Source organism: Sturnira hondurensis, unplaced genomic scaffold (genome assembly GCF_014824575.4).
Source record: "Sturnira hondurensis isolate 20B ecotype Veracruz unplaced genomic scaffold, ASM1482457v3 Scaffold0002840, whole genome shotgun sequence".
Lineage (NCBI taxonomy): Eukaryota > Metazoa > Chordata > Mammalia > Chiroptera > Phyllostomidae > Sturnira > Sturnira hondurensis.
The window spans coordinates 4,668,382-4,688,807 of record NW_028075471.1 but is presented as its reverse complement, the minus strand read 5'-3'; the positions used below and the strand labels follow the sequence as shown (position 1 = coordinate 4,688,807).

The window sequence follows — 20,426 nt, the reverse complement described above, 5'->3', positions numbered from 1 at the left end:
CAAGCCTGGGTCACGGGTTCAGTCCCCAGTTGGGGCATGTACAAGAGGCAACCAATCGATGTTCCTCACACTGATGTTTCTCACCCTCTCTTTCTCTCTTCCTCCCTCTCTCTCTAAAAATTAATAAAGAAAGTCTTTAAGAAAAAAGGAGTCGGAGAGAAGTTACTTGCCCAGCATGAGAAAAGGCATCAGTAGTACTACCAGGTTCCAGTTCAGACCTGTTTCTTCCCTAAGGTTTAAAGCCATCCCTCAACAAGGCCAGTCTCCGTGTGCCAGGAAGCAGAAAAGAGAAGCCAGAAATACAACAAGTTGATTCACCAGATCTGGGTTATAGTCTCCTGTGGCCGGGTGGATGAAGGCCATGTATGGACTGTCCTTGATGTCCTCGTCGTCACACATGATGTGAATGGCATATTCACCAGGCTCCTTGGGCCAGTACTTCACGTCGCATGACCCATCATTCTGGTCGTCATACTCAATCTTCGCCTGGGAGGGGCCTTCAATGGCAAACCCTGCAGGATGGGGTGGGAGGGCCCCCTGGTTACATGGTGAAAAGTATCTACTCTATGTTACTACCAACTCACTCCCTCAGCCTGCCTAAAAGCCAAATATTCCCCACAAGTCTGAAACCTGTGTGTGTCCCCTTCCCACAAAACCAAGCCTACTGAGTCTTCACTAGTGATGGAAGAACTGTATTTTATACCTTTTCTTTTTAAACATCGTCTAACAATAAAGATCAACCAGCAAACCTCTGTGTTGGCAATATGGCAACACACACCAAAGTTTTAAACTGATGCCCAGACTTTTGCCCACCAAACCCACTTATGGGCTTTTACCTCAAGGAAATAACCAAGGATGTGTGTGAACAGTTACATACAAGGATATGTATTCAGTGTTGTTATAGTAAAACCCTGGAAATCAATCACTAGAAAGCCCCATAAGGTATATCCATGCAACAGAATTCCATGGAAGCCATGGAAAATCAAGACATGTTCTATATTTATCTAAGGCAGAAAAATATAAAGATTGCCCTAGACATTTTTTTGTGGCAGATAAATATTTGTATGTGTATGCACAGGAACAAATCTGAAACAATATATCAAAAGGTTTAATATTATCTCTAATTTACAGAATATATCAAAATATTTATATCTCTCTAGAAGAAAAATTTAATGTGATTTTGTATTTCCCCCTTTTTGTATATTTCTATTACCTGAAATAGCGGTCGTCAAATTATGGCTGATATATCTGACCACTGCCTGTTTTTGTAGTAAGGTTTTACTGAAACATAGCTACACTCCTTTGCTTATGTACCTTCTACTTCTTTCATGCTACAACGACAGAGTCAAAGAGCTGTGAGAGAATATGGCCCACAATACTCAAATATTTGCTATATGCTCCTCTTGAAGAGAGATCAGTACTGACCACTGATCTAAAATGATCGCATACATCAGATGTGTATTTAAAATATGCTGTTATGCTCCCAAGAATATGTACTCCCCAAATTTCTGATTTCAGAAAAATTCATTCATGCATCTAAACTAAGGATAAGCCAATAATACTTGTTGAGTTTCTACTATGTGCCAGGCACAACATCCACAGAAAGCCTCTGCCCTTGAAGTCTAGTGGATGATGAGTGAATGAATGAGTGAATGAATGAGGGAGAGGGCAACCTGAAGGGCAGAAGGAAAATGAGAACTGCAATTCCCCAGCAGTATGTAGAGGCGGTGGTGAGACCAGGGGGTAAAGGGTAGTGAGGTACAGCAGGCCCCAGTGCTTAGTCTAACACTGGGCCCAAGCCCCCTGTAATCTCAGCCCTCCAGAAGTTGCAGGTCACCTACTTCCACTTACCCAGAGACCCCACCTCAGAGCCAATGGACTCCACCACGAAGTCCGCTGACCGCCCAGCCACCCCACCATGGAGGCCAGGGCCCCATGCACGGACTTTCTGCATGCCTGCTTCAGGGCCAATTTGAACTTCAAAGGGGCTAAAAGAAAAGGAAAAATAGAAGCATTAAAGAAGAGAAAAGAAGGGGCTAAATACAGTGAAAAGCTGTTTGCACACACCCTTTTCACTTGCTGGCTGCTTTTACCTGCAGCCCCAATCTCCAGCCAAGCCCTTCCTTCACACAAGTCCCCCCCTCAGTCATTGTTAGGTCAACAATATAAAGTAATGTGCTATTTCAGGGCATTCAGGTGGCCACTGGATTGGCACTCAAGCCTCACTGCCTTGCACTGTCTTTTTGGTCATTTTCCTTTTGGGTGGAGGGCTCCTAACACTGTGAGCTCGGGAAGGTAAGAGTGTGCACTGTTCCACACCCTGCCTATGCTGTAACAAGAAAACGAGGTTGAAGAGGCATGAGCTCATACATGAATGAATGTGCTTTAACTTATGTGCAGGAGATTAAAAATAGTTTGCTTAGATTCTCAGAACCCTATAATATGCCCAGGTATTTCTCAAGGTAAACTTAATTTATTCAGCGTTTAAAGCTGCTCCCGGGAGAGCTGTAAAACAGGTAAACACCGGGTGGGCAAACTGCGACGCCCACACAGCAAAGCTGTAGACTGGTCCCTTGGTTCCTGAGTGCTCTAGCATAGAGGGTTTAATGTAAACCACAGCAGATTTTACCCCCATGGCATTCCTAAACAGAGGCATACATTGAAAGAAAGAGAATCTCAGTTTATTCAAGAGTGTATAGACACACAGCCCATTTGCTCTCTATTACTGCTCCTTCAGGCTTCCCCACCTCCCACCAGCCCCAAACCACCAGCATTTGATGTAAAGCAAGGCAGCTGAAACCAGTGACTTTCTGCTGCTTTTGAGAACAGGCCAAATGTCTGTAAGCTGCTCTGAAAAAAAAAAAACACCATGTTTTCAACAAAGCAGATCTCTTTCCCTCCTGCAGCCCAGGAAGCGACCACAGTGAGCCTGCCCGGGCCGGGCACACCTCCAGAGAAGAGGCAACTCAGCTGGAGACTCACCTCTTTGGAATGTGGTGTCCCCCCCACGTAATGGAGATGCTGTATTTCCCTGGGGTGCTGGGGTAATACTCGAATGCATAGACTCCTTCCAGAAAGCCTTTTTGCTTCACCAGCTCCTCCAGACCCTCTGCAGGAAAGAAACACACCATCTTTCCAATGCCATTCTAGGCTCAGAAGGAGAACCCAAAAGACAAGAACAGAAAGGCAGCAATATCCACAAAAATAGCCCAGAGGAAAACTAAGTGAGCCGCCTAAGAGGGTGGGATCACTGAAACCTGTGAGATTAGTCCAAAGTTAACTATGAACCCATCTCTGCTTCAAATTGTGGGGAAATGGGAGATTTTCAGCTAACCGGCTTTAGTAGGCTCTCTCAGTTCTGAGGGGTTATGATCCTGAACCTCCTGGGCGTGTGTAAAAACAAACTGAATCACATCTCAATTTTTCAAGAATCCTACCCATCTTAGCTCCACCCCTCCTCCCCAAAAATAAAGTGGGGAGGGAATGAATCTTTAAGAGTACTTGGCATGAGTTTCAGGTTAGTGTTCTGGCGTCCTTTTCCGTTGAAGCTGGACATAAAGTGAGAATGCTCTTGTACGCTGTCTACAAGGAGACAGGCTTTAGATACTACGCCACTAACTCTAGAGCAAGCTATCAGGCAGGGACTTGTTTTATGTTGAGCCTTGAGGTTTGGCTGGGAAAGCCATTTACTCAAGTGAAAATCCAAGGTCAGGAAAAAATGCCCCCTTGGCTCCTGTAGGAATAAGCCAGGAGGGAAGGCAGCCCCAGAGCAGCTTGGGTCCGGGTCTGAGCAGTCTAGAACTGTGGCTGCCCTTGGGGCTCACGCCTGCCCCAACACTTGGTGCTCCTACAGCAAATATTAACTTTCTAGAGCTCAGAACACCCCCGCCCCAGCCTGTTGGGGACACAGAGGCTAAGAGCAGTCCTAGCCCAAGGTTTCACAAGCCCAGGGCTGTACCCCAGCAACTAGAATTGCCAAGCTGCTCATCTGTACCAGGGGAAGACCTGAGGACAGTGTGGACATCCGTCCTTGTACCTACTTACTCTCCCCTTTCCTAAAAGGGGGAGCAAGAGTGAATTGCAGGGTACAACTCTCCCCTCCACAAATGGCATTTATTAACAAAGGAAACTTAAGCTGAGAAATTATGATTCCCCTTCTATAAGCACTGATCATAGTAATTAGGCATTGACATAATGTCATAGTCTATGAAATGTAACCTGTAGTGGGAAAAGCACTGGTTTTGGAGACTGCTTGACTTCCAGCTCAGATGCTCACAAGCCATGGGGCCTTTGGGGTGGACCCTTCCTCTCGGAGCCTAGGTTTCCTCAAATAAAGAACAGGCCATTTCAGGTTGTTGTTCCAGGGGCAATATTTCCCAAACTCCATCATATCCTTGCTTTTTCTACTCCCAGAAGCCTCAATATAATGAGGCTGCTGAGCCATCACTGTCCCCACCTGCAACCAGGGCAGAGATTACTAACCAATCACTGCTTCCCTCCATACGGAGCTCAGATAGCCTCAAATCTTTGACACAGATCTCTTGAGGTAAACTGGTCAGAATGGGCTATGGGGTGAAGGCCATATGCCATGGTAGCCAACTTAGCCAAAATCACACCTGAGATGAGGGAATAAAGGAGCACTTACTAGGACCCTTCACAGTTATGCTGAGCTCCCCGCTGCCAGCAGCTTTGGTGTCAACCTTGAAGTCTGCAGTCTCCCGGATGCGGACGCCCTTGGGCTGCAGGCCTCGGCCACTGGCCCGGCAGGCGTTTGGATTGCAGGCTGCAAGCATAGTTTCAACATCAATTCAACCTTTCATTCTTCAGTCAGAGTCGAGCAAGCCAAGGCAACCTGGAGCCACCCGCCAAGAAAATATTTGTTCTGCAGAGTATGCCGCAGTTACTGAGATGAGGGGTCCCGTGCAGAGAGCACACCAGGCAGCAAATAAAGGTACAACATAACTTTGTCCAGCCACACCGCAGAGGGACTGGGGAAAGTTACATTGGCAAAGAAGGCTGCAGAGCACAGCGTGGATTCCCTGGGCTCCTGGTACTGGCTGAGTCCTGGCATTTCTCCTCTCGGTGGTGAAGGAGAGTGAAGACCTGGTGCTGGACACTGTTCAAACCTCACTGCTATACTCCAGGGCCCGCGAGTTGGGAAGACTGGGCCTTCTCATCAAGTCAACTTGAAAAATGTAGAGCTTGAAAACATCTGACTGGGTTCCAAACCTCAGGTCATTCATTTCTAAAAGGCTAAGCATTGCTGTCTTCCAGTTAAAGAGCCTGACAATAGCTCAAAAGAGGAGCCCATTCAACCCTACGGTGGCCGAGGCAGACAAACACTTCAGTCCTGAGAATGCAGGCAGCTATAAATGCAACTATTAGCAATAAACACCGCTCTCAATTTGATTTTTGGATCAGATTAAAAAAGCTTAAGTTGTAAGTCTAAAGATTAAGGACAAAGGTAGTTTCTAACATTCCTTACATGAGGTCCACAAAACTCCTGTTCCATGGGGCTCATCAGAAGGTTGATAAAAGACATGCTTGGCCCCTATGAATTCTTTGTCAACATGGGCAACCTTCTCACTAAGTACAGGAATGGGACATTAATAGGTAAAATGTCATGCTGTTTATTAACCGGCTTTTCCTTTCCAAACCTGCATATTTGACAGCTCGCTCTCTGTACACAGTGAGTCACAAACTCCAGAAAAGGAGACCCTAGTTTTACTCCACGGAAGGAAGGTAATTCCTCCGCTGGTCCCTCCTCCTCGCAGCATTCTTGGCTGGCTATTTGGCAAACAATTGCTTCCCAAAGAGACATACACACACACACAAACATCCTTGGAGTTAGAGATGATTTTAGGTGGTTCATGGATGAACGTAAGTTTATGGTGGCACTTTGTGGCAAATAACATTGGTTTTCCATTGTGAAAATGATATAAAGCCTCTTTTTTATATAAAATCCTTTAAGTGGAGGAAGGATTAGTACATCCAAAAACAAAAAGAAAAACAAAAAACACCCTTTATTAATTAAATACTATACAGTATAAGTGATGGAGAGGAATGAAAAGGGTATTCCGTGAGTTAGAGGAAGTCAGACTAGGAAAGCCATTCAAATTCTTTCCTGCATTATATCAAAAAGAGCTTTATATCTGAACATGCTGAGTTTACTTTTTCTTTGTTAAGAGGAGAAAAGTTGGTTATAGCAGGAATAAGTCACAATAGGATGACAGGACTTCCCTGGAGGGTTTCAATACTCACGGAGATTCTGAACATGGACCATGATCTCCAGACCCAAAGGGTCATTGCTCAGTTCATATAAGCACTAAATACAGCTAAAGAGTGGGGAGGAAACTGCCAGATTCACCACCATTTTGAAATGTGTGAACATAATTAGACAATGGGCTTGGGGTATGGTTGGACATGCTGTGATAACACAGGCTATCATTTCCAGAGGCCACAAACAGCACAGGCTCAGCTGATATTTGCAGGCAGCACACAGGACTGGCCCAGAAGCCCCACCCAACCAGCCCTTACCAAGTAAGGTGCCTCTGGCCCAGTGTTCTCAACTAGGAAGCCAACAGCTTCGGGGTCCAGGCTGGCCCAGAGGCAGGATTCAGAAGAGGAAGCCAGGTCTGCAGGCGCAGATGCAGGACAGAACAGGAGAAGGCAAGTATTGATTAGAGAAGGTAGCAGAGTTGGGAGTGGGGGTTGGGGGAGGAAGAGCAACAAGGAAAAAGGAAAAGAGTCTTATAGAAAAAATACCAGCTTCTGGCTGCAGGGTGTTTAGCAGGGTGATCAAGGGATTGGCAGAGACCTGGGTTCTCCTTCTACTGATGCCTAGCCCTTACTCACCAGTACCTTGTGTTATTTAAGCCTAACATCTCCGCCTGAAAACTGGGAATAATAGGCTGGAACACACAGGCTAATGTGACACTTAGATGCATTTGTGCTAAGCACCTGGCAGCCAGTAAAGACCAGGCAGTGGAGGCCAGGGGGCGCCAGCAACGCTACTGCTGCTAACCTTGGCCACAGGCACCAACTCCTCAGTGACCTTGGCCCTGCACTTCTCAGTGAGAATAATGACTCTCCTGGACAAGTGTTTGGAGAGGATGAAATGAGTTAATACAAGTCAAGCACTGGGGTCACCTCATAGCTTACAGAAAGGTATTACATCTTCCTGGCCTGGGGCCCAGCTGTGGGCACGGTTGGCCTTGAGGCCAGAAGCACCCGTGGTCGGCCACTCCAGCACTCACCTTCCCCAACCTGTACAATGAAAGGACTCTTGGGAATGGTGTCCCCAGCGAATGTGACCTTGACCACGTGAGGGCCAGGATGCATTGGTTTGTACACACATCGATACACCTGGTTTCCTTTGTCTTCCACAAGCAGCTCCACGGTGTTCTTCCCCTGGGGGTCTTCCACCTCAACACCAATATCACCCACGCCAGCACCTATGACAGAGTAAACATTCCATAAGACCAAGTCAACTTCTCAAGAAAGTTCACTGCTGAGGAGTGTAAACGCAGGTACAAAACGCACACAAAGGAGACAGCAGCTCTTAGAAGGGCCACGCCAAGGCATCAACAACTTTTCTGACCGCACAGGAGGGTCATGGCTGAACTTGCCTCCCTCTGTCTTGAAAATTTTCTACACTGGAAAGAAAGCTGACATTTCAAGAATTGTGTCTTATTCATTCCTCCCCACCCAACCCACACAAGATCTTGCATGGAATTTGGCTGAGTAGATGACTCTTAAAACTTAGTTTCATTGGAATATTTATTTAGTTAAATAAGAAGTGAGTACAGAAATTGGCCATTTATTAATCATTACAGTCAAGCTCAAATGTAAGATTTTAAAGAAAAACTAAGGTTGAAAAATCCTAAAAATATAACCAATGCATTCAAAAATATAACCAACACATGGTTGTCAGAAGGGCGTGGCTGAGAAAGGTGAAGGAATTAAGAAGTAAAAATTGGTAGTTATAGAGCCACCACAGGGATATAAATTACAGCATAGGGAATATCATCAACAATACTGTAATAACTACGTATGGGGCCACGTGGGTACCTGAAATATTGGGGTGACCACTTTGTGCCAAGTATATAATTGTCTAATTACTGTGCTGTACAAGTGAAACTAATAGGAAATAATACTGAATGTAAACTATAATTGGAAAATAAAAATAAATGAATGAATAAATAAATAAATAAATGTGTAAGGGGGGTGGAATGGAGAACTGAAAAAAGCTTTTTCTGCTGTTGGCTGTTTGTTTTAAAAGACAAAGGTCTGACATCTGAAGACTTCAGGTTCCTGAGGATTATAAAGAAAAACTAAGGTTGAAAAATCCTAAAAATATAACCAATGCATTCAAAAATATAACCAACACATGGTTGTCAGAAGGGCGTGGCTGAGAAAGGTGAAGGAATTAAGAAGTAAAAATTGGTAGTTATAGAGCCACCACAGGGATATAAATTACAGCATAGGGAATATCATCAACAATACTGTAATAACTACGTATGGGGCCACGTGGGTACTTGAAATATTGGGGTGACCACTTTGTGCCAAGTATATAATTGTCTAATTACTGTGCTGTACAAGTGAAACTAATAGGAAATAATACTGAATGTAAACTATAATTGGAAAATAAAAATAAATGAATGAATAAATAAATAAATAAATGTGTAAGGGGGGTGGAATGGAGAACTGAAAAAAGCTTTTTCTGCTGTTGGCTGTTTGTTTTAAAAGACAAAGGTCTGACATCTGAAGACTTCAGGTTCCTGAGGATTATCTCTAGCTTCACGACAAAGCCTGACCTGTGGAGAGAGGGGCAGTTACCTGCCGTGTAGATGTCAAAATAGGTGGGCTTATTGGCGATGTTCCCTGCAGCTTCCAAGCCTGGGCCTTTCGCAGTGACTTTACTCGCATCTCCCTGGGCCTTGTCGACATTCACTTCGAATGGGCTCTTGGAGATGTGCTGTCCTGCAAAGAGCACTGTGACCTACAAGTGACAGGGATGACACATAATCACTTCTTCCTGCCCAGTGACACTACCCGATCAAGCCACATGCTTTGTGATCTTCTAATCCATCCCCCTGATTACCCACACAAAGGTGGCTGGAACCAGGAGTCCTGTGAAGGGCCTGAATGGACTCCCATCTGACTCCATCAGCCATAATGGCTGGGCAAGGGACTTCCAGCCTTCAGGAAATTAAAAATGTGTACATCTGATGTTTAGCATCTCTAGTAAAATATGAACAAATGCTTATACTTGAATCTCTGGACCACAGGTGGCAAACACAAGGCCCGTGGGCTGACTCACTGACTCCAGCCCTCCGCCTTGTTTCATCTGGCCCGGCCCCTTGTTTCGCCCCGGCGGCAGCACTGAACTCCCTGCCCCTAGTTAAGGAGCAGTTACATTTATACAGTCCTACAATTACATTCGGCCCTTTGAAGGCAACCATGAGGCTAATGTGTTGATGTGGCCCCAGGGAAAATGAGTTTGACACCCCATCTAGAGTCTAGACATGGGGTCCTCTGAGGAAACTGCAGAAGACACCATTGTTCCCTAGAATATAACGTGAGGTTCTAGGATTTCACACACAGAGTCAAAGTATTTTTCAAGTGATCAAGATCAATCCCAGACACATGAATTTGAGAAAAAGTACAGATTTCCATCTAAAACTTGAGCCAAAGTTCTTTGGTTTTAAGTTTTTCAGGGGTACTGTATTAGGTTTTCATATGAATTGAATAAATGAATTACATCATAAATGCTCTCTTCAAGATTTTCGCCTCCAAACTCATGATGTGCTTTCTAAGGGTATAAACCTGTGGCCACAGTCCAGTGAATTCACTGATGCCCAAGGTGGCGAGTACGGTCTATGTGTCAGAGTCCTGGCGTGGTGCACAGGCACTGGCCTGTGGGTGCTTTTGAAGGCTTTCTCCAACTAAAGGCAGACTCCTAGGTCACTGCACTCTCCCACAAGACTCCCTTAGCCCCCAGCCCACAGGCCAAGGGCACACTGACACAAACAGAACTCAAACTGTCACCGAGACGAAGGGCCTGGGGAAGGGATCCCCATCAATTCTCCAGGTACATGAGTGGCCCACTGGCCTCCACTACAGTCAACCAGCCTTCTGCACACTCGGGCACCAGTGCTGCCAGGAGCTCCAGAACACCTGGAAGGGACTACTTAGGCGGCATCAATGACGAAGCCCACGGCCTAGCACCTACACTCCAGGCATGAAGCTACCACACTTCATTACCTAGACAGAGTTAGAAAAATCTTATGACATCACAAAAAACACAATGGAATTCAACTAGATATATTAGCTAATATCTCAAGCCTGATTCATGGGAATCCTAAATTTTCTATAATAAACATGGATACTTTTATAATCAGGAAGGAAAATCAGAAGTTAACTTAAGAAAACTGCTCTTTTTTCTAAGATATCCTTTCTTCAACACATATCAAAGCAAATCCAGAAGACAGTCTAAGCAATAGCCATGACACCTCATCTTACTTTGTGCGGCCCAGTGACCTTGGGCAGGTACTCCACAGAGTATGTCTTGTTCTTGTCATTAGCAGGGGTCACTTGTGCCTAGGATGGAAGATAAGCGACAGTTAGAGAAGGCACCAGGGGTGAGTAAGAGCATGCCATGCCAGCCAGCGTCCTGCAGTGAGCTAACTGGCAGGCCAGGAACCTGTCCCGACTATGGCTACTTCCTACTCGATCACTCTTCACGAGAGGAAGAGCCTGAAGTCACAGACACAAATCATGTAACACAAAGACTTAACCAAGTCAGGACTCCCCAATGTCTCGAGGTTGAAACTTTCTAGACAAGAGAGACTATAAAGCAAGTAACTTAAACCTTTAAGGCTATATACTCATTAAGCATTTATGAAATGCTGGGTCCGGTGATAGTCACCCGGAATAAAACAAATCAGGCTGAACTCCTGCCCCAGTGGGAGAAACGGACAATATGCCAGTAAACTTAGAATTCCAGATGGTGCGAAGAACTGGGAATAAAATATAGTCTTAAGGAGACAAGTAGACAAAAGGCTCCTTTGGTGTGCAAAAGGCCCTGAGGAAGGAATCAAAGGATGGTCAGGATGGGAGGCGAGTAAGACATCAGCATTGTTACCGCACTGCATTGTATCAGTACGGTATTGTTATTGCTATTCTGGCCATCAGTACCTACAACCTCAACTAAGAGGCCTTTGCTAAATTAAAAGTATCCTTTCTTTTGTTAAACTATTTTCTGCTCAGGTATCAATTTATATTAATTTTCAAGCACAGCCCTTGGACAAATCAACTTTAACCACTGTAAGTCTCAGGATGCTTCTGGTAAAAAACTATTTTTGTTGTGAGGTTTAATGAAGAACATGGAAGCAGAGTCCCTGGCCCTGTGACAAGCCCCTTGGGATGCTGACGGGGGACGCAGCGCCCTCCAACATACCTCTTCTTTGTTCCCTTCTGGGTCCTCGACAAACACCATCAAGTCTCCTTGGCCAGCACTGATGGTGTCCACAGTGAACTTGGCTGGCTGCTTCACCATGTTTCCAGTAGGCTCGATTCCTGCCACAGGTTTGCACAAACACATTACAATCGGGGCCAAGCCCTGCCACAGGCCCTCACCCACTGTGTCTCCTTCAGGAAATGGGGAGGTGGGACCCAACCCTGCAGCCACCACATGGGGGCCAGGGTCAAACTGCCGTGACAAAGGTACTCCAGTAGGTTCCAGTCCCTAATTTTGTCCTTGTTATTCAAGCACAATCAAATCTGAACTCTTCAGAGCAAGGCAGTCAGAAGTCTATACAATTTACGGAGAATGATGTGTGACCAGCAGTGGCGCTGGCACCCAGAGGCTGCGTGCGGGGAGGAGGCCTGGGGGAGGGAGAATGGCCCATTTTTCATCAAAGACCACTTTGTATTACTTGAAATATTTAAAGTTGCATTCAATTATTTCTTTAAAATTCAACTTTATTTTGAGATGATTAAGCAAATTAGAGATAGAGTCCCATGCAGGTATAATATCCTTTAACCAGCTCCTCAAATGGTTCCATAGTACAAAACTCTATTCTAGTACCAGGGCCAAGGACACTGACCCTGACACAGTTAAAATACAGAACATTTCCACCCCCATGGGGATCCCCCATGTTGCCTTTTTATTGCCACATCCACCCGCTCCCACCTCATCCTCTTCGTACCCCAAGAGCCTGTTCTCCATCTCTAATTTTATCATTTCCAGAATGTTATAGAAATGAAATCATACATTATGTAACATTTTAAAATTATCTTTTTCCTCCAGCACAATTCTCTGTAGATTCATCCAGGTTATTGACTGTATCAATTGTTTGTTCTTTTTATTGCTGAGTAATATTCCATGATATGAATGGGCCACAGTTTGTTTAACCATTTTACCAACAGAATGGTATCTGGGTTGTTTCCAGCTGTCTATTACTGATAGAGCTGCTAATAAACATTCAGGGACAGCTTTGTGTGTGGACATGTTTTCACTTCCCCAGGATAAATATCAAGGAGTGCAATTGCTGGGTTATATAGTAGTTGCATGTTTAGTTGTGTGGGGTTTTTTTGATTGATTTTAGAGAAAGAGGGAAGGAAGGAAGAAAAGAGAGCGGGAGGAAGGGAGAGACTTCGATTTATTTTTCCACTTATTTATGCAGTAACTGGTTGATTTTTGCATATGCCCTGATCTGGGGATCAAACCCACAACCCTGGTGTATCAGGACAACTCTAACCAGAGGAGCTGCCTGGCTGGGGCTTACATGTTTAGTTCTTTTTAGGAAACTGCCAAACTGTGTTCTAGAGTGGCTATATCATTTTACATTCCTACCAGCAATGTATGAGTGATCTGGATCCAGTTTCTCTGCATCCTTGCCAGCATTTGGTGTTCATACCACTTTCTACTTCAGCCATTCTGATAGGTCTATAGTGGTTTTAATTTGCATTTCTCTATGGCTGCAATTCTCAACTGATGTGCCACAAGACACAAAGCAATACTTGACTATTTAGTCAGGGGGCACTGACCTCTTTTCCCTGAGATTGTCAAATGAAAAATGACAACAACCAACACAATAGCTGTCGGGAGTGAATAAATCAAAGTTGTATGAATTTTTTGTCAGACTGGCAAAATATATATTTTTTGATATGCTGCAGAATTTTAATAATTAGTTTATGTGTGCCACAAAGTGAAAAAGGTTGAAAATTTCTGCTCTATGGCAATGACATTAAACATCTTTTCCTATGTTTCTGTGCCATTTGTATATTCTTTTTGGTGAAATGACTATTCCTATCTTTTGACCATTTGCTAACTGGGTTGTTTGTTTATTTTGTTTTAACTGTTGAGTTTTTGAGGGTTTTTATGTATTCTAGATAATAACGCTTTGTTGAGTACATGGTTCCCAAATATTTTCTCCCAGTCTTTAGCTTGTCTTTTCATCCCCCTAACTTCAAAGTTTTTAAAAGCCTTCCCAGGTCCTTCGTCTCAACCAACATTTTGAATTCTCTTAGAGATGCAATCCAGGTGGCCTGGAGGGCGGAGCTAAAGGAGCCTGTCCTGCAGGAGCGTGGGGTAATCCAGGAATACACCCTCCATTGAGAAATCCACAATAGCACACACAGCCACCTCTGGCGTGCCTTGTGTCAAGACTTTGAGACACAGGCAACGCTTTTTTACATTTTTAAAAATTTATTTACTGATTTCTAGACAGAGATAGAAGAAGCAGGGGAAAGAGAGACAGATCAATTTGCTGTTCTACTTATTAATCCACTCACTGGTTGCCTCCCGTATGTGCCCTGATGGGAGAATGAACCCACAAGCCTTGCACATCACAACAACATTCCAACCACAGGTACCTGGCGAGGGCCTTTCATACATTTTAAATATAAAAAATCTCCAACTTATCATTTTTTTCTTTTATGTATCATGCTTTAGGCATCAAGTCTAAGAACTCTACCTTGTCCTAGATCCCAAAGTTTCTCCGATGTTTTTCTAGAAAGTTTACAGTTAAAGACTCTTACATTTAAGTCTGTCATTGATTTTGACTTAATCTTTATATAAAGTGTGAGACTTAGACTGAGGGTTTTTGTTTTGCTTTGTTTTGTTTTTTACCAACAGATGTTCAGTTATTCTGGCAGCGTGAAAAAGGCCCTCTCCACTGAATTGCTTCTGGACCTTCATCCAGAATCAGTTCTGCATATTTGAGACTTCTAGTCAAGATGGCAGCGTAGGTAAACATGGCTTGCTTCCTCACAAAACCACAACAATATTACAACTAAACTATAGAACAACCATTAGTCAGAATGGTCAGAAATCGAGTTAAATGAATGTGTGAAAACTACAGAGTTAAAGAAACCACATTCATCCAGACCGGTAGGAGGGGCAGAAAAACAGAATGGGCTGGTCTCACATCTACCTGTGCTGGATAAAAATTCGGGAGGGATATCTCAGCAGTGAGGAGTCCCAGACCCATACCAGCCCGCCAGCCCAGAGTTCCAGGGTCAGGAAGATAATCCCCCATAACTTCTGGCTGCAATGACCTGCAGGGATTGAGTTGGTGGAAGAAATTTTTGGACTCCCAGCCAAGACAAAGGCATAGGTAGATAACTTTGCCTCCTCTCACATCAAAAGAATAACAACAAATTTAAAAACAAAAACTAACCAGAAAGGCCAGAAAATTCAACTGTATGGAAGCCTGACAACCAAGGAGTTAAAGAAGAAACATTTATCCAGACTGGTAGGAAGGGTGCAGCTGGGACAGAGAGGACTCCCAGCAAGACAGCGGCTACAGGACCTGGGTGGGCAAGGAAGTGGCTGGGAGACTAGCAGTTCCATATCTGTATGCAGATAAACTGGGAAGAACAACTGGGGAGCAAGACAGACCGCACAACCCAGAGTTCCAATATGGGGAAATAAAGCCTCAAAACCTCTAACTGAGAAAACCTGTGGGGGTTGTGGAGGCGGGAGAAATACCCAGCTTCACAGCACAGTTCATTGGAGAGACCTACAGGGTCCTAGAACATACACAAACCCACCCACCTGGGAATCAGCACCAGAAAGGCCCAATTTGTTTGTGGGTAGTGGGGGAAGTAACTGAAATCTGGCCGAGAGAGCCAAGCATGTGGCATTGTTCTCCCTCTGATCTCTCCCCCACATACAGCACCACAATGCAACAATGTGGGTTGCCCCATCCTGGCGAACACTTAAGGCTCCGCCCCCCTACTATGTAACAGGTACTCCAAGACAAAAAATAAAAAAATAAAAATGGCCCGAATGAAGAACAGATCAAAGCTCCAAAAATAGCACTAAGTGACGAAGAGATGGCCAACCTAACAGATGTAGAGTTCAAAACACTAGTGGATAGGATGCTCACAGAAATGGTTGAGTACAGTTGCAAAATGGAGAAAAAGTGAAGGCTATGCAAAGTGAAATAAAGGAAAATGTACAGGGAACCAACAGTGAAGGGAAGGAAACCAGAACTCAAATCAACAATCTGAAACAGAAGGAAGAAATAAACATTCAACTGGAACAGAATGAAGAAACAAGAATTAAAAAAAAAAGAAGAAGAAGAGGCTTAGGAACCTCCAAGACATCTTTAAAGTCCCAACATCTGAATCATAGGGGTGCCAGAAAGAAAAGAAGTGCAAGAAATGAAAAACTTATTTGAAAACATCATGAAGGAGAACTTCCCTAATCTGGCAAAGGAAATAGACTTCCAGGAATCCAGGGAGCGCAGAGAGTCCCAAAGAAGCTAGACCCAAGAAAGCACACACCAAGGCACATCATCATTACATTACTGAAGGTTAAAGATAAGGAGAGAATCTTAGAAGCAGCAAGACACAAGGGGACAGTTATCTACAAAGGAGTTCCCATCAGACTGTCAGCTGATTTCTCAAAAGAGACCTTACAGGCAAGAAGGGGCTGGAAGAAGTATTCCAAATCATGAAAGGCAAGGACCTACATCCAAGATTGCTCTATCCAGCAAAGCTTTCATTTAGAATGAAAGGGCAGATAAAGTGCTTCGCAGATAATGTCAGGTTAAAGGAGTTCATCATCACCAAGCCCTTGTTATATGAAATGTTAAAGGGACTCATCTAAGAAAACAAAGATAAAAAACATGTACAGTAAAATGACAGCAAACTCATAATTATTAACAACCACACCTAAAACAAAAACAAATTAAGCAAACAACTACAACAGGAACAGAACCACAGAAATGGAGATCACATGGAGGCTTATCAACAGGGGAGTGGGAGGAGGAGAGAGGGGGAAAAGGTACAGAGAATAAGTAGCAGAGATGGTAGGTAGAAAATAGACAGGGGGAGGGTAAGAATAGTATGGGAAATGTACAAGCTAAAGAACTTATAAGTACGACCCATGGACATGAACTAAAGTGGGGAATGTGGATGGGAGAGGGTGTGCAGGGTGGAGGGAAGGGGGAAAATTGGGACAACTGTAATAGCATAATTAATAAAATATATTTTTAAAAATTTGCCTCATGATGTTGAACAGCTGTGGTGAGAGGACATCCTTGCATTATTACTGATCTTAGAGAATGTACTCAGCATTTCACCATTAATCATATTGTTAACTGTATGTGTTTTGTGGTAACTACTTTATATTAAATTGAGGTCTCCTCTGATCCTCTTTTTCTGAGTTCTTATCATGGATGGCTGTTGAATTTTGTCAGATGCTTTTCCTATATCAAGTGATATGATCATGTGATTGTTCTTTTTTTTAAATCCTTTTTTATTGTTTTCTATTACAGTTGTCCCAACTTTTCCCCTTTTGCCTTCCTCCACCCATCCCATTTGCCACTCCCAGTCAGTTTTCACACTGCTGTCCATGTCTGTGGGTCACTCATACATGTGCTTTGTCTAGTCCCTTCCCCTTCTTTCCACCATTATCTCCACCCTCCCCTCTGATCACTTTGTCTGTTCCATGTTTCCACACCTATCGTTGTCTTATTCATTAGTTTATTTTGTTCATTAGATTCCTTCTAGAGGGAGATCAAATGGCATTTGTTTTTTCACCACCTGGCTTATTTCACTTAACATAATATTCTCAAGATCCATCCATGCTGTCACAAAAGGTAGGAGTTCCCTCTTTCTTTCTGTTGTACAGTATCCCATTGTGTAAATGTACCAGATTTTTGATCCACTCATTTGCTGATGGGAACTTAGCCAGTTTCCAGCACTTGACTCTTTATTGTTAATAGTGCTTCTGTGAACAAGGGTGCATAAGTTCTTTTGAATTGGTGGTTCAGGATTCTTAAGGTATAATCCCAGCAGCAGAATTGCCACATCAGAATGCAGTTCTACTTTTAGTTTTTTTTTTTTTAGGAAATTCCATACTGTTTTCCACAAGGGCTGTACCAGTCTGCATTCCCAGCAACAGTACACTAAGGTTCCCTTTTCTCCACAACCTTGCCAGCACTTCTTGTTTGTTGATTTATTAATGATGGCCATTCTGACTTGTGTGAGGTGATATTTAATTGTGGTACTAATTTGCATCTCTCTGATGGTTAGTTACATTGAGCATCTTTTCATATGTCTATGTGCCCTCTGTATGTTCTCCTTGGAGAAATGTCTATTCAGGTCCTTTGCCCATTTTTTAATTGGATAGTTTCTTTTCCTAGTGTTGAGTCATATGAGTTCTTTATATATTTTGGAAATTAGAGCCTTGTCCAATGTATCATTGGCAAACTCCCATATAATCAGTTCCCTTTTCATTTTGATGATGGTTTCTTTAGCTGTGCTGAAGCCTTTTAGTTTGATATAGTTCCATTTATTTTTTCCTTTATTTCCCTTGCCCTAGGAGATCTATTGGCAAAAATATTACTATGTGGGATATCTGAAATTTTCCTCCTTGTTTTCCTCTAGGACTTTTATGGTGTCACAACTTATAAGTGTTTTATCCATGGGTTTATTCTGATGATTTTTCTTCTTTAGTCTGTTAATATGGTAGACTATGTTGACTGAGTTTCTAATGGCATGCCAGCCTTGAACTCCTTGAATAAACTCCACTCAATCACAATGAATAATTTTTATGTATTGCAAAATTCTATTTGCTAACTTTTTTGCCTAATATTTTGTTAATAACTTTTACATCATTATTCATGAGGAATATTGGTCTGTAGTTTTCTTTTTTGGCATTGTCTTTGTCTGGTTACAATACTACCTTCATAAAATGAGTCAGGAGGTGCTCCCTTTTCATATTTTCTGGAAGAGGTTGTGTAGAATTGCTGTTAATTTAATTCTTCCTCCAGTGAAATCATTTGAGCCTGCAGATTTCTTTTCTAAGAGCTTTTAAATTACAAGTTTGATTTCTTTAATGGTTATAGAACCACTCAGGTTATTCACTTCATCTGGACTGAGTTTTGGCGATTTGTGGTTTTTGAGGGAAGTCTATTATAATTATTATGTGTTTGCTCACCATGTTCATTCTTCCTGTTATTCCAAGACTCCTTCTATTATTGTTTCTTTCTGTCCGAAGAATTCTCTTTAACCATCCTTTTAGGGTAGATGTGCTCATGACAAATTCTTTTAGTTTTTCCTTTTCTGAGAATGTCTAGATTTCCTCTTCATTCCTAAAGGACATTAGCCCTGGATGTAGGATTCTGGGTTGATATCTCCTTTCTTTCAGCATATAAATAATGTTGTGCCGCTTCCTTAGATAAGAAATCTGCCATTTTACTTTTCCCTGGTAGGTAAAGTGCCATTTCTCTTGTTGCTTTCAAGCCTTTACTGTTTAGTTTCTTGAAGTTTGTCTAAGATGTGGCTTGGTATAGACTTCCTTTTCCTGGGTGTTCATCTTGTCTCAGTTTAGCTCAGTTTCTTCAGTCTGTATGTTGCCAAATCTGGGAAGTTTTCAGCCATTATTTCTTTGAGCATTTTTTTTTTTAGCTCTGCCCTCTTTTTACTCTGCTTTTAGGTTTCCTAGGACATGAATGTTGAGTATTTTGTTATTATCCCACAGGTCCCCAAGGGCATGTTCATTTTTTTTCAGTCTACTTTCTCTGCCATTCAGATTGGGTCGTTTTTATTGTTCTCATTTCCAGCTCAATGATTTTTTTCTCTGTCTTTCCTTTCTGCTATTGAGCTCATCCACTGAATTAATTTTAGTTATTGCATTTTTCAGTTCTAAAACTCCATCTGGTTCTTCTCTACACGTTCTACTTCTTTGCTGAGATTTTCAATTTTTCATTTGTTTCAAGTGTATTTGTAATTGTTTGTTGAAGTCTTTTTTTATAACAGCTGCTTTAAAACCTTTATCAAATAATTCATTCTTACATCTCGATTACCTCAGTGTTGGCATCAATTAATTGTCTCCTCATTCAGGTGGAGATTTTCCTGGTTCTTGGCATGAGAAGTGATTTTTGTATCAAATCCTGGATATTCTGAATATTATGTTATGAGATTCTGGGTCTCATCTATACTTTGTTTTCACTGCCTTTGTATAATACCACTTAGGGAGGGCACATGCCCTGTTACTGCCAGTGGGGGAAGAAGTTCAGCTTCCCCATTCCACCTCCACGATACTCAGACTGAGGGGGACTCCTCATTACTGGTGGGTGGAGGTGGGAGTCCCCCTCACTTTGAGTATCTTTTATTAAGCCTCCCCCACCAGTGGCTGGAAGGGGTAGGAATGGCTCATTACTATTTAAATGGCCTCTAATGACATCACTGGGATGGCTTCCTTATCTGTGGTGACAGTGGAGGCTCCCCATCAGGCCTTTGATAGTGTACATGGGGGTGGGGACCAAGTTTTTGCTGTAGACTATGACAATGACTGTCTGAAGTGTTCTCCTCCTAGGCTGCCCTTTCCTGATATTTGAGTCAAAAAGAACAGGCTTTTGTTGGGGCTTTTTGTGTTTGTGCCCAGTGGCATTTCCAGCTTGTCAGCTTCTGTAGTTCCAAGTCTGGGGTATATGAAGCAAAAGAAAAACCAAGGAACTCATTACTGTGTCGGTCCTTAGATGCCCAGGTCCCTAGCTGGTTTGCTTTATTCTCTTTCTGAGACTTCTTATGTTTTTTCTGTATAAAATCCTCAGGAATTCTAGATGTACTTAGTGGGAAGAACTGGAAAAAGGACTCAACTCAATCTTCCCAGAAGCAAAAGATCTATTATTTCTTTTTAAGTTTTCTGTTATGGAGAATTCCAAACCTACACAGACACTGACAACTGTACAATGAATCCCTGCACATCTATCAGCTACTTTCAACAACTACTAACTCTCTGCCAATCTTGCTTCACATCTGCACTCTCTTCCTGTGTTATTTTGACACACATCCTTGTCCTCATCTAGGAGGTCTCTCCAGGAAAAGTCCAGCCATTGTTAATATAATGAGAACAGTTTGCACAACATCAATGTAACCTGGCAGCCAAGGAGAGAGGACTG

General features: G+C 43.0%; 1 protein-coding gene across 4 annotated transcripts in view; it reads right to left on the bottom strand.

Annotated features, from left to right (window-relative positions):
* The window catches only part of FLNB (filamin B), a 141,005-nt gene that overhangs the window by 56,013 nt on the left and 64,566 nt on the right, over positions 1 to 20,426 (bottom strand). For all 4 annotated transcript variants that reach the window (XM_037040770.1, XM_037040771.1, XM_037040772.1 and 1 more), the window contains exons 5-12: positions 11,462 to 11,580; positions 10,525 to 10,602; positions 8,839 to 9,001; positions 7,257 to 7,454; positions 4,646 to 4,783; positions 2,983 to 3,109; positions 1,852 to 1,988; positions 319 to 512 (exon numbers count right to left, since the gene is read on the bottom strand). In XM_037040770.1, the coding sequence (XP_036896665.1) occupies positions 319 to 512; positions 1,852 to 1,988; positions 2,983 to 3,109; positions 4,646 to 4,783; positions 7,257 to 7,454; positions 8,839 to 9,001; positions 10,525 to 10,602; positions 11,462 to 11,580 (1,154 nt within the window). The remainder of the gene's footprint in view (positions 1 to 318; positions 513 to 1,851; positions 1,989 to 2,982; positions 3,110 to 4,645; positions 4,784 to 7,256; positions 7,455 to 8,838; positions 9,002 to 10,524; positions 10,603 to 11,461; positions 11,581 to 20,426) is intronic.